The sequence below is a fragment of the Rhinoraja longicauda genome, chromosome 18 (genome assembly GCF_053455715.1).
Source record: "Rhinoraja longicauda isolate Sanriku21f chromosome 18, sRhiLon1.1, whole genome shotgun sequence".
NCBI lineage: Eukaryota > Metazoa > Chordata > Chondrichthyes > Rajiformes > Arhynchobatidae > Rhinoraja > Rhinoraja longicauda.
In genome coordinates, this window is record NC_135970.1 from 6,693,576 (window position 1) to 6,707,604 (window position 14,029).

Below are 14,029 nucleotides of genomic sequence, written 5' to 3' on the forward strand. Positions count from 1 at the left end.
GTGGGAAGAACTTTACTGCACAGGGGAAGATGAAAGGAGTCTAGATAGCTGAGTTCATTTTCTTTGGACCAGAGAAGGCTAAAAGGGCATCTGATTGAGGCGTACAGTGTTATGAGGGGTATAGTTTAGTATTAGTTTAGTTTAATTTTGAGGTACAGCATGAAAATAGACCCTTCGGCCCATCGAGTCCATGACGACCATCGATAGGGTTGCCAACTGTCCCGCATTAGCCGGGATATCACGTGTATAGGGCTAAATTGGTTTAGAAGGCCAAATGGCGGAACATGAATTGAGCATAATAAATACACCACCATCCATTGCTCACCCCTCTCTGAGCCACCACCATCCCCCCAAGCCGCCCTCCACCCCTCTGCCCCCCTCTGAGGCTGGCTTTGACCCAAGCTATCATCCCAACCCTCTTTCTGATGCAGAATGGTCAGTCCTCAGCAGAGGCCTTAACTTTGTACACCTATGCCAAGACCTCAATAAGTTACAAGCCCACCTTGATATGGAGCTTTGCTCCACCTCCATGCCTTTTTTCTGGTAAAGAGTCATCACCTCCCAGTGATGGTTCCTTCTCCTGACATTTCACCTTCTCATGGACTCCCCCTAGCTTTCAATTCTCTTTGGACCTTTTTACTTTCAACTGCTGGTGTGACATCAACTGTCTTGACTTCTCCACTCCAATCTCATCCCTCTCTGCGCACTCAGCAACACTCCCAGCATTGTTATTAAACCCACTAACAAGAGAGGTGCCATAGTAGTCTGGCAGGCTGACCTTTACTGTGCTGAAACACAAAGTGCTGGAGTATCTCAGCGGGTCAGGCAGCATCTCTGGAGAACATGGATAGGTGACGTTTTGGGTTGGAACCCTTCTTCAGGCCATGCGCCAACCAAGGCCAGGCACCAGGTCTCAAACACCTCTTTGACTCCACAGACAAATACCAGACCATCATCTCCCAGACTGTTTCCAATCTCATCACCTCTAGCAATCTCCCTCAAAGCTAGCCACAAAGGCCTGTTGCAGCCATTGCCTGCATTCTGGTTGTCCTGTGAACCATCGTCCCTTTCCATGCTCGACCCTCTTCAGCCTTTAATCCCCGGAGGCACCTCCCACAGCTGACCTTGAGAGCGCAGAAGGTAAGACCTCGCGGATCTTCTCACTGGGCCTTTTGTCCAGCGTTCGCCTCCGTTGCCAACAACCTCCACCTCCTCTCTTATCCCGGTCTTCAGGGATGAGCAGGGGCCGGGTCTGGTGGAGACGCTTCTGAAACAAGGGAAAGGATATTACCCCAAGGGGTCACATGAGTGCCAAGGGTGCCTGGTATAACGATAGTTTTGTGAACACAACCAAATATGACGCTAATGAATGTATGTATTGTCGCTGAGAATGTTGGAAGAGTTTTTGCAATGTTCTTCTTTTGTATATATTTTTTGTTATTCTGATTAAATATTATTTTGGGGGGAAAAAATTAAACAAGATTCACAGTGCACATGTTTAACTCACATGTGCCAGTCGTGGATGTCCTGACCTTCCCGGCTCATTGTTTTAATGAGCAGGAAGCTGTGTTGACATAAACAATTTGTTCGGGATCAGGACCAACAAGGTCAAAGTCAAACTGAGGGTGGATGACAAAGGAGCCATAATCCACACCCAATCTGAGGGGACCAAGGGTTGATGGCGGAGACAAGACAGCCCAGCCCAGATATGTGCAGGCCCAAAGCAGTGCAGTCAGCTGCAAGAACTGCAAGCAGGAAGGCCAACATACCAAGGAATGCAAGTGATGCAACCTGAGTGGGGAAGCAGCCACCTCTACAGGGCCAGCCCTAACTGAGCCAGAATCTATGCACAGATCATAAGAGGGCCAGTGGCCAACAACAGCCCTAGAAATGTTGAGACACCCCCTACCACCACCAAAATCCCAGCAGAAAATGAGACCAGGAGGAGCAAGACCACCTCGAGCTCCAAACTCCAGACATGGACCCCCAGACCGTTCTGAATAAAGTTTATTTTTTGGGGAAAAAACAAGATTAATTTAGTGAGATTAAACTAAAAGTGAAAGCGATTTTGAAATTTAGCAGGAAATCAGTTAGCACAACTGTAATTGTGTGTCTTGTGCTCTTTATTGTTTATTGTTTATGACTGCATGGTAACGACAATTTCATACAAATCTATTTTTGAATGACAATAAAAGCAATTTGATTTGATTTGATTTGATTTGATTGATCACCCCATTCACTTTGGGGTTTTTACCTGGGATATGGTAGTGTGTACATCAAATTGATTGCAGGAAGGTGGGGGAATAAAGTGTATCTTTTGTTAAATCTGAGTAACAAACGTCACCATTCTGTGATGAGTTTGCTACCTGAGACAGTATTTCCCATTCTACATCTGCGTGAAATATAGTGTAGATTGTGGCTCAGAGCCAATGTTGGAGGTGAGCATCAGGTGATGTTTGTGTGAGTGCCACATGCTATAATACAAGTTTTACAAGTTTTACATTTATTATCTCTTTTAACTATATTTGCAGGGTTATCTTTTCATCTCGGTCTTAATGAATTCAAACAGTGAGCTGATGCGTTTAATAAACAATGCTCTGAAGAATGACCTAGCCAGCCACAACAATGTCTTCATGGGTCTGGCCCTGCATTGCATTGCCAATGTTGGAAGTCAGGAGATGGCAGAAGCTTTTGTTAGCGAGATTCCAAAAATACTTGTTGCTGGGTAAGTGTTATCAGGACAAATAAATGCATATTTAAAAGATGAGGTGATTTGTTTTATGTAATAGTTTCCAACGGTGCTATCACAACATATTGACACATGAGCACGATGGCCCTAATATTTCCGAGGGGCAACCAGGGCGAACATAAACTGTGCTTAGCAGGTAATCCAAACATCAGTGTTTATCTTTGGTTAATTCCTGCCTGCCTCTGATTCCTTGACTTTCTTTGAAAGTCCTGGTATTTGCTGACCTACAATTCCACAGTAAATTGAAGTTAAAAAAAACAAATACTGGATATCTGAAATTGAAAGAGAATGTCAGTGGGTTAGGAAGTATCTGTGGAGAGAGAAATATAGTAAATATTTTAGGTTGAAGACCTTTTTATTTCTCCTTTTATACTTCAGATTCCTTGCATCTACATTTCTTTGTTGTTCCTAATCCAGGGGGCTCAATAAATGATCTGGATGTTCCAGTTCAAACCCCATTATGGATTATGAATTAAGTTTTAATTAAATAAATGGTGACTACCAAATTGTCATTAGAAAACTCAACCTCTAATGTTCTTAAAGTGAGGAAATTGGCTGTTTGTACTTGGTCTGGCATAAACTGTGATATCAATTCCATAGAAGTATGATTGCCATTTTACTAATGGCTAAAATGGCCTAAAGCATTAAAGGAAATGATTAAGTATTTAAGAGTAAGAGTTATGAATAAATGGGATTAATGCAGGATGTATGATCGGTATAAGCTCAATGAGCCAGGGGACTGTTTCCCATGTTATATATTTCCATGGAATAGGAAGGAACAAAGATAGACACAAAGTGCTGAACTAACTCGGCGGGTCAGGCAGCATCTCTGTAGAAAAAGGATAGTGATGTTTTGGGTCGGCACCCTTCCCCATACTGAAAGTGAGGGTGAGGGGTGGGAAAGAACTGGAGGTGAGAAAAGACCAGGACAAATCAGGGCCAGCAACCCATGACGTCAGGCAGGGTGGTTCCCTGGTAGGCCAATTGTTGGTTAGGGAAGGTGTGATCTCAGGAGGGATACATTATGTGAGCTGTGGAACTGATTGAATGACTAGGGTGGAGAAAGAGGGGCAAGGAGGGTGGAGGAGAGAGGGGAGGGGAGTGTTAGTCGAAGTTACTTAAAAATAGAGAATTCAACGTTCATACCGCTGGGTTGTAAGGCACCCAAGCAAAATATCAGATGTTGTTCCTCCAATTTACATGTGGCCTCACTCTGGCAATGGAGGAGGCCTAGGACCGAAAGATCAGTATGGGAATGGGAAGGGGAGCAACCGGGAGATCCTGTATGCCCTGGCGAACTGAGCATAAGTGTTCAGCAAAACGGTCGCCATGTCTACACTCTGTCTTGCCGATTTACAGGAGCTCACATCGGGAACATTGGATGCAGTAAATGAAATTAGAGGAGGTGCAAGTGAACCTCTGTCTCACCTGAAAGAACTGTTGGGTCCCTGATGGAGTTGAGGAAAGAGGTATAAAGATAGCTGTTGAACCTCCTGCAGTTGCAGGAGTAAGTACCTGAGGAGGGGGTGGTTGTGGTGGGAAGGGAAGAGTGAACCAAGGAGTTGTGGAGGGGGTGTTCTCTGCAGAAGGCAGAAACTGGTGAAGATGGGAAGATGCCATTAGTGATCAGTTTGGATGTGACGGAAATGTCGGAGGCTGATTGTTGGATGTGAACGCTGGAGGGGTGAAAGGTGAGGACCAGGGAAACTCTGCGCTTGTTACGTCTGGGGGGAGGGGGAGCGAGTTCGGAACTACGGGACACAGAGGAGACGTGAGAGGCCTCCGTCTATGACAGAAGAGGGTAACCCACATCATGTAAACAATGAGGACATCGCGGGTGTCCGAGGATGGAAAACCTCATCTTGGGAGCAGATGCGGCTGTGATGGAAGAATTGAGAGTAGGGGAAAGCATCTTTGCAAGAGGCAAAGTTGGAATAAGTGAAGTCCAGAAACCTATAGGAATAGCTAGGTTTGTAATAGATGTAATTGATGAAGACAGGGAGATCACGAAAGAGGAGAGAGGTACCCAGGTGAATTCAGTTCAGTTTTGTTTATTATCACGTGTACTGGGGTACAGTGAAAAGCTTTTGTTGTGCGCTGTCCAGTCAGCAGAAAGACAATACATGATTACAATCGAGCCATTTACAGTGTATAGATAGATGATAAGGGAATAATGTTTAGTGCAAGGTAAAGCCAGCAAAGTCCGATCAAGGATAGTCCGAGGGTCACCAAAGAGGTAGATAGTAGTTCAGCACTGCGCTCTGGTTGTGGTAGGACGATTCAGTTGCCTGATATCTATTGCTGTTATCTGATAACAGAAACTCTGATAACAGAATTTGAGCGCAGGGTGGAAATTGGTGGAGAACTTAATAAAGAACATGAGTTCTCCAAGGGTGCATGAGGTCGCTCCGATGCAGTCGTAGCAGGGAAAGAGTTGGGGGAAAGGGCCACTGTACACCTGGAACAAGGACTGTTTGATGTAACCAACAAAAAGGCAGGCATAGCTGTGGCCCATGGCTATACCTTTGCCTTGGAGAATGAGAGGAGATGAAGAGGTTGTTGAGATGTCTTGAGCTAGGAGGAACTCTTGTATTTTATCAGAGACAAGCAAAAGAATGAATGGCTACACTCCCATTCTAGGCACCACCAACTGTTATATTACATCATCATCCAATTGAGAGTTTGCAAGAATATCCATAGGAAATGTGGAATCACATGACTGTGACTGATTTACTGAACGTCTCTGAATCAGCTCTGTCACCTCCATCTGACCCGTCCAAAACAATAATAGCAATCGAAACATTGCCACGAGAAATTTTTTGATGGTAGTCTCCAAGACCCGCAGAGATATTTCTTCTTAGACAGCATCTGAGATGGTCCTTGTTGGCTCCCCCAACTCCTTCTCTGCTACACCAATGGCTGCATCAGGGCTGCCTCCTGCACCGTGCAGAACTCATTGATTTAATTAACTTTAACACTAACTTCTATCCTGCCCTCAAGTGCACAGAGTATTTCTGACCCTTTCTCCAATTTCTTGATCGCTCTGTCTCCGTCAAAGGCGACAGAATATCAACTGATGTTTGCTGTAAACCCACCGACTCCTGCAGTTAACTCCCCGCACCCTGCCTTTTGACACCCCTAGATGTCATCAACTACTCTCAATTTCTCCACCTCCGCAACATCTGCTTCTGAGATATTTTCCATTCTAGGACATCCGAGATCTCCTCTTTATTTCGTAAACTTGGTTTCACCCCCCCCCCCCCCCCCACCCCAGGTTGACCTAGCTGGATTCTACTCCTACATCTCCTCTGTGTTCCATAGTTCTTCTCTCGCTCACCCTCCCCCCTAGCCGGAACCAGGATATAATTCCGCTGGTTCTTTTCCTTTCACGTCACCAGCCTCCGCATCAAACACATCATACAATCCAACATCATTCTTGGACATTTCTGCCACCTTCAACATGATCCCATCAGTCACATCTTCCCATCCCCACCTCTTCCTGCCTTCTGCAGACTGCTCCCTCCATATCTCGTTGGTTCACTAATCCCTTCCTACGCAAAAAACCACCACCTCCCCGGTTACTTTCCCCTAAAACCGCAGGAGAGGTCTCATTTGTCCCTATACCTCATATCCATCTAGAGACCCCAGCAGTTCTTCCAGGTGAGGCAGAGATTCATGTCCACCCCTCTAACCTCAGCTATTGCATTTGGTGCTCCCGATATGGCCTCTTGTTCATTGGCGAAACCAAGCGTGGACTCGGCGGATCTCCCAGTTGCTAACTATTTTAACTTCCCTTCCATTTCCCTTGAAACGCACACCTCCAGATTCAGGGACAGCTTCTCCCCAGCTGTTATCAGGCAACTGAATCATCCTACCAACTAGAAAGCAGTCCTGAACTCTATCTATCTCATTGGTGGCACTCGGACTATTTTTGATTGGACTTTGCTGGCTTTATCTTGCACTGAACATTATTCCCTTATCATGTGTCGATGCACTGTAAATGGCTCGATTATAATCATGAACTCTCTTTCCGCTGACTGGATAGCATACAACAAAAGCTTTTCATTGCACTTTGGTACACGTGATAATAAACGAAACCAAACTAAACTAAACTACTGCAAACAACAGCATTTGTTGACCGACTAAAATAGATCAACAGTAACAGATCTGTAAGGTTCTTTTGAAAATTTGCAGTCCACAAAAATGTACTGCCTATCCTAAGGTTTCCATGATATGATGAAGGTAACAATCCATATTAAACTTAATGTACCTTTTGAATTTAGCATTGATACAGGCATGAAACAAGGCTATATCTTGGTGCCTACCAGCCATGGAATTTTCCTGACATGTCTGAGTTTTTAAAATGATATGATTAACAGAGGAGGTAAGGAGGAGCCAGTGTACAAATATATAAGGATTTCCAAAAATTATTTAGTAAGACACCATACAAAAAGTTGCAACACATAAAACAAGAGCTTATGGGTTGGGGAGAATATATTACCATGGATAAAGTACCGACTGAAGGAGAGAAAGCAGAGTAGGAATAAATGGGTCATTTCCAGAATAGCAGGCTATTTTTAGTAAGGTGTCAAATGGATTGGGACTGGGTCCAACTATTTACAGTATCTTCCACATTAACAACTTAAATGAAAGACAGAAGGTAGGATTTTCAAGATTGCTTGCAATATAAAAGCCGGGTGGTAAAAATAATTATTAGTAAAACAGAAATATGTCTGTGGCAAGTGACATAAGTATTCAAGAAAGTAGCAGATGGAGTATAACATGTCAAAATGTGAGGGAGAATCAAAATAGCAATATTTTTTTAGATGATACATTAATAACAATGCACACAGGAATCAAGATACTTTGATGAGATCACACCTTCATTACTGTTTGAGGTTTTAGACTTTGTACCGAAGAAAGAATATTCTTAGCTTGGAACTGGTACAATAATTGATTCCTGTGATTATAAAGCTATATTAAGAAGAGCACTTGAGCCGGAAAAGGCTATATGAAGTGGCTATATTCATTGGAGTTTAAGAGAATGAGATATCAAAGATTATGAAAGAGTTTCATGGGATAATGCTGAGAGACCTTTCCTTGTAATGGAGTGTTTAGAACTAAAGGGATAGGAAATTGGCTGTATAGGATTGAAATGGGAAATTACTTTGCTCAAAAGTGTAGTAATTTTTTTAAGAATCGTTCTCTACCTAGCAGACTGGAAGTCAGTCACTCAAGGCAATGATACCATAGGGATTAGGCAGAAAACAATGTAGGATCAGTCCTGATTTAGCTGATTTAGCTCAAGAGCTTTATGGTCTACTTCTCCTGTTGTTCAGGGACACTATGGACACTGCAAAGCAAAGTGCTGCCCTATGTCTGCTGCGATTGTACAGGACATCTCCTGATCTAGTACCCATGGGGGAATGGACTCTGCGTGTGGTTCATCTTCTGAATGACCAGCATCTGGTAACATAATGCACAATTTTCTTTCAATAATACCCATTCTCTGAAAAATGCCTTCTATAATTCCATTCCTAATGGCCTTTTGCTTCTTCCATCCAGGGTGTTGTAACTGCTGCCACAAGTCTGATCACCGCACTTGCACAAAAGAATCCTGAGGAGTTTAAAATGGTTGTTCCCTTGGCCGTTTCAAGGTTGAGTCGGGTAATACTTATTATGTTCATGTTTAATACCTAAGCATGGGCCAATGTAGATGAAAGAAAACTTTGAACTGTAACTGCATGTATCTTATGGAACTGCATTTGTTAAGGGAGCAGGAATTTTATAAGGCAGCAAAGGAGAAAGACTTAATTACTTTTATACTCCACCCCACGTACTATAGACCTCCTTAGTATTCTGTCTGTAATTGCTTTATGTACTGGCAAATGAACTTCCTGTGTTTCATGCTGATTCCTATTAAATCTTACCTCAAACCTATGCTCAGTGGCTCTTGATTCCCTACTCTGAGTAAGATACTCCGTGCGTTTACTCTCTCTATTCTCCACATGATTTTGTACACCTCTGTAAGATCACCACTCAGCCTCCTGCTCACCAAGGAATAAAGTCCTGGCTGCCCAGGTTCTTCCTGTAGCTCAGGCTCTCAATTCCCAACAACATCCTCGTAAATCTTCTCTGCACTCTTTCCAGCTTAACAACTTCATTCCTATAACAGGGTGACCAAAACTGAACACACCAAACATGACCTCACCAACGTCTTGCGCACTGTAATATGCATCCCAATGTCTATATCCTATATGTGTTGGAAGGATCTGCAGATGCTTGTTTATACCAAGGACAGACACAAAATGCTGGAGTAAATCAGTGGGACTGACAGGATATTCGGAGGAAAGGAATGGGTGACATTTCGGGTCGAGACCTTTCTGTAGACTGAGAGTCAGGAGAAAGGGGAACAAGAGATATCGATGGTGATATAGAGAGATATTAAACAAAGAAATGAAAGATATGCAAAAAAGTAATGATGACCAAGGAAGTAGTCCATTGTTAGCTGTGGGCTAGGTGAAGACGAGTGAGTTTCATTGCCTGTATAACATCGACCTGGACATATCCACCCGCGAACGCACTGTACCTGCCACACGTGACCTCTGAGCAGACTCGGTGCCCGAAGGCAATCTCGGAGCACCCAGAGCATCTCCGAGGGTGCGGGAGGTGAGCTGCCAACCCGCCCACCGGCTCCATTCCACTCTTCTGTCCTCCATTACCTAGCTTAAAGAGGAAGAATATTAACTGTGTTAAATTCTTCATTCTATTTATACTCGCTTTCCTGATATTTCCTAACTCTTTATTGTGCCTTCTATATTGAAGGCATATAATACATTTGTTTTTATATTCTCTTGTCATCTGTACATTGACTCCACTGTTGCAGAGTTTAATCAATGTGGTCTATTTTCCTTCCACCTATTCAAAGCACGTACTCAGCTATCTATGTTATTTCTGCATGGTTTATGCAATGACAATTATAGGAACAGAAGTAGCTTTTTCAGATGTTCAATTCCAGTATTAAGTTAGATCATAACTTACGTGTACATCTACGCTGTCCTTGTTCTGTAACCTGTAACATTCTTAACTGTGAGGAAGATGCTATGAGGTTGCAGGGTGACTTGGACAGGTTGTGTGAGTGGGCGGATGCATGGCAGATGCAGTTTAATGTGGATAAGTGTGAGGTTATCCACTTTGGTGGTAAGAATAAGAAGGCAGATTATTATCTGAATGGTGTCAAGTTAGGAAAAGGGGACGTACAACGAGATCTTGGTGTCCTAGTGCATCAGTCACTGAAAGGAAGCATGCAGGTACAGTAGGCAGTGAAGAAAGCCAATGGAATGTTGGTCTTCATAACAAGAGGAGTTGAGTATAGGAGCAAAGAGGTCCTTCTGCAGTTGTATAGGGCCCTAGTGAGACCGCACCTGGAGTACTGTGTGCAGTTTTGGTCTCCAAATTTGAGGTGGATATTTTTGCTATTGAGGGCCTGCAACGTAGGTTTACTAGGTTAATCCCCGGAATGCTGGCTGTCGTATGTTGAAAGACTGGAGCGGCTAGGCTTGTATGCACTGGAATTTAGAAGGATGAGAGGAGATCTTATCGAAACATATAAGATTATTAAGGGGTTGGGCAAGTTAGAGGCAGGAAACATGTTCCCAATGTTGGGGGAGTCCAGAACCAGGGGCCACAGTTTAAGAATAAGGGGTAGGCTATTTAGAACGGAGATGAGGAAAAACTTTTTCAGTCAGAGAGTTGTAAATCTGTGGAATTCACTGCCTCAGAAGGCAGTGGAAGCCAAGTCTCTGAATGCATTAAAGAGAGAGCTGGATAGAGCTCTTAAGGATAGCAGAGTCAGGGGGTATGGGGAGAAGGCAGGAACGGGGTACTGATTGAGAATGATCAGCCATGATCACATTGAATGGTGGTGCTGGCTCGAAGGGCCGAATGGCCTACTCCTGCACCTATTGTCTATTGTCTATTGTCCTATATTGAATTCATTTTGTCCTCCTCCAGATTGTTTCATCTGCATCATCTGACCTCCAGGATTACACTTATTACTTCATCCCTGCTCCATGGCTTTCTGTGAAGCTGCTTCGACTGTTGCAGTGCTATCCTCCCCCAGGTGGGCATGCAGATGTATTGCATTGAGGGGAATTGTAATCAACATTGCATTGGGTAAAAGTATCGCCCACCTTATACTAGTCTAGAGAAGGAGGTTCATATTTGTACCCATGGTCTGCACGTCTTCTACTGAACAGCTTGTTGCTCGTGGCAACTTGAGTGTAGCAGAGTTGAAGCACACTCTGGTGGTATGTGCATGCACACCATTTTGAGGAGGTCACTAAACCAGGAGCCCTGGTTAATAATCTGTTCTTTCATTTGCAATTTTAGATTCTGGGATACGTTACCGTGCCATGTCAGGATATGAATCTGGAATTTATGTTTCCTATTTTTAAAAAATGTTTCTTCTTTCTTTTCAAATCTTTTTATTAAATTTCAAAAAAAATAAGCATAACAGTGATATTGATACATAGGGATCAGGATTACATTAACATCAAATGTAGCAATATAAATCCAGTTTCAAAATACATATAGGGTATAGACCTCCCAGTCTCTATGTAATTATAGATAAAAGGTTAAAAGGGAACATATATATTTTTTTAATTAAACATTTTAAAAAAAAAAAACCAGAATCTGGGCTGCAAAAAAATAAATGTTAACAGTTTAGACCCCTGTTTGTCGTTAAATCTGTTCCACCAAACAAAGGTAAACAATTATTATAATGGCTGGAGAGGGAACAACTTATATTGTGTGTAAATATATGTTTTTTCTATGTGGATCATTAAACACCACATTTTTAGTGACTAATTAAATAAGGAATTATGATGTTCATTAAAGGACCATTTCTGTGTCTCTTAGAGGATCGTGCTGTCCAAGGACGTCTAACTGAATGCCTTGAAACCATCATGAGCAAGGTTCAGGAGCCACCCAAATCAAGGAAGGTGCAGTATTCAAATGCCAAGAATGCCGTATTGTTTGAGGCTATTAGCCTCATCATTCACCATGATAGGTGAGTGGTGTGTGTTTAAAAGATTGTTAAGAAGTCAAGCCGGCTGTGGAGGTAGCAAGGGAGAAAGTGCCATGTCTTGTTTGCTGTGGTTAATAGAATGTCTTTTTACCTATCCCTCTGTTGCCGAGTGAATGCTGTAAGTCGGGCATGTCCCTTTATTTAATAAGGTCAGAGTCTCAACAGTCCCAGGTAACATGTTTTAAGGTTACAGAGGGCATACTTTCAAAGGTGATGTTTTGCATCTTCCCAAGGTATCAGAAACTATAATACGGGCTTATCAAAATGCCAGTTTTTCAACTGGATCTGTCAATATTCTATGTTACATGTATATTCACATTAATATTAATGTGAATATACATTAAAGATTGGGTTAATCAACAGAAATAACCTGTCATTCTCTACTCTTTCTTATCCTATGTTTTACAATTTTAGACATCTTGTTAATTTTAGGTTAATTTTTACTAATCAATGATACATACTGTAAAGGACACAAAGTGCTGGAGTAACTCAGCGGGTCAAGCAGCATCTGTGGAGAACATTGTTGGGGGCATTTGGGGATGGGCCCCTAATTCAGAAAGTAATCTTCTTCGTTACTTCTTCAAAAGACCCAAATTCGTGAGACACGATCTCTCATGCACCAAACTATGCTGACTATCCCAAACCAACTCCCAGCCTAATATTGAAAGACTAAATTTATAGAATACAATATAGGGTAAATCAGGCACACTCAGGACATTCAAGGTCCAGAATTAACTAATTTTCCACACTGCATTTTGAATTCATTGTTTAAAAGATGTTACACCTAATTTTAACAAATTTCTCAGTGAACCCAGTAAGTTTGAGGGGAGTGCAGGAATCGAGATCCTCTTAGTTTAAAGAGAGTGTGTGAAACAGGGTCTCAGTAACTCATAAGATCATAAGTGATAGGAGCAGAACTAGGCCATTCGGCCCATCACGTCTACTCCACCATTCAGTCATGGCTGATCATTCAGTGGCTCAACTGTGTGAATAGGAAGGTGGGGACCTGGACCCGGCGAATAAAAAGGCAATGTAAATACTGGCCCCGATGAGTGGTAGGGGTGCACGGATCATGTCCTCAGTGACAATTCTTTTTTTTTTAAATCTACTTCTTCTTGCGTTTGAGGCAGCAGAAATTATGTAACGCCCTCCAGGCGCTGTAGCCAGTGCAATGTGCTGTTGTCGAGGGCTGTGAGGTCTCCCCCTCCACCAGGGGACGGAGGACTGCAGTCGAAAATGACGTGCTGCGCTGTTTGCTGGTCTGCTCCACACACGCAGGCTGCTGATGGACGCAACCCCCAACGATGCATGTTGGCGTTGAACCGGCCGACCCCTGTGCGGAGCCGGTTCAGGGCAACCCACTCTTTGCGGGGCGTGTCCGAGCCGGGTGGGGCTGTGGTGTTCGGTGCGACAGTGAATTGAGGAGGTGGCGATGTCTGTTCCCAGCTGGTTCTCCAGGCTCCTAGTATGTTGAAACCAGAGCCACAGAGGGCCGCTGCATGACGGGAGAAAGGGTGACGAGGTGACAGGCGTTGAGGTCCCAGTTGCTGTGAATCCTGGGCGAGGTGGTGCAAAGGATGTTTGGCATCCGATGGGGCCTTGCACACCAGCCTATGAGTGAAGAACTCTCTGCGAAGCTCGGCGGGTGCGATACCTGCGAGCACCGGCAGGAGATCCATCGGAGTAGGGCGTAGGCAGCCAGTGATGATCCGCATGGTGTCGTTGCGGGTGGCGTCTAGCTTGCTGGTATGAGCGCTGCTCCACCATTCAGTCACGGCTGCTCCACCATTCAGTCATGGCTGATCTATCTCTCCCTCCTCACCCCATTCTCCTGCCTTCTCTCCATAACCTCTGACACCCGTACTAATCAAGTCAAAAGAGAATGTGGCTCAACTGTGTGAATAGGAAGGTGGGGACCTGGACCCGGCGAATAAAAAGCTGTACACGAGTGCAAGAGCACTAGTTCGAAGAGAAGATGTCCTGGCGCCCCATGACGATCCGGCCAAGCAACGCAGGAGGTTGTTCCGTGCCGAGACATTAGCACAGAGAGCTTTGAGATGTTGCTTGTTGGTCAGCTGCCGATCTAGTTTCACCCCGAGGTATGTAGGAAATGGGTTGTAGGGTAGGGGTGACCCATTGAGGGTGACGGTTAGCTGGTGTTGAGCTTATTTGTTGTTCAGGTGAAAGGCCGT

The 14,029-nt window shown here is 43.8% G+C and overlaps 2 protein-coding genes across 2 annotated transcripts in view; one reads left to right on the top strand and one right to left on the bottom strand.

Moving 5' to 3' along the window:
• The window catches only part of LOC144602214 (oxysterols receptor LXR-alpha-like), a 442,571-nt gene that overhangs the window by 320,166 nt on the left and 108,376 nt on the right, over positions 1 to 14,029 (bottom strand). The window lies entirely within an intron of this gene.
• Positions 1 to 14,029, top strand: part of LOC144602053 (AP-2 complex subunit alpha-2-like) — an 81,518-nt gene that overhangs the window by 15,158 nt on the left and 52,331 nt on the right. The window contains exons 4-8 of the mRNA XM_078414735.1: positions 2,532 to 2,725; positions 8,089 to 8,218; positions 8,315 to 8,416; positions 10,763 to 10,871; positions 11,669 to 11,819. Of these exons, the coding sequence (XP_078270861.1) occupies positions 2,532 to 2,725; positions 8,089 to 8,218; positions 8,315 to 8,416; positions 10,763 to 10,871; positions 11,669 to 11,819 (686 nt within the window). The remainder of the gene's footprint in view (positions 1 to 2,531; positions 2,726 to 8,088; positions 8,219 to 8,314; positions 8,417 to 10,762; positions 10,872 to 11,668; positions 11,820 to 14,029) is intronic.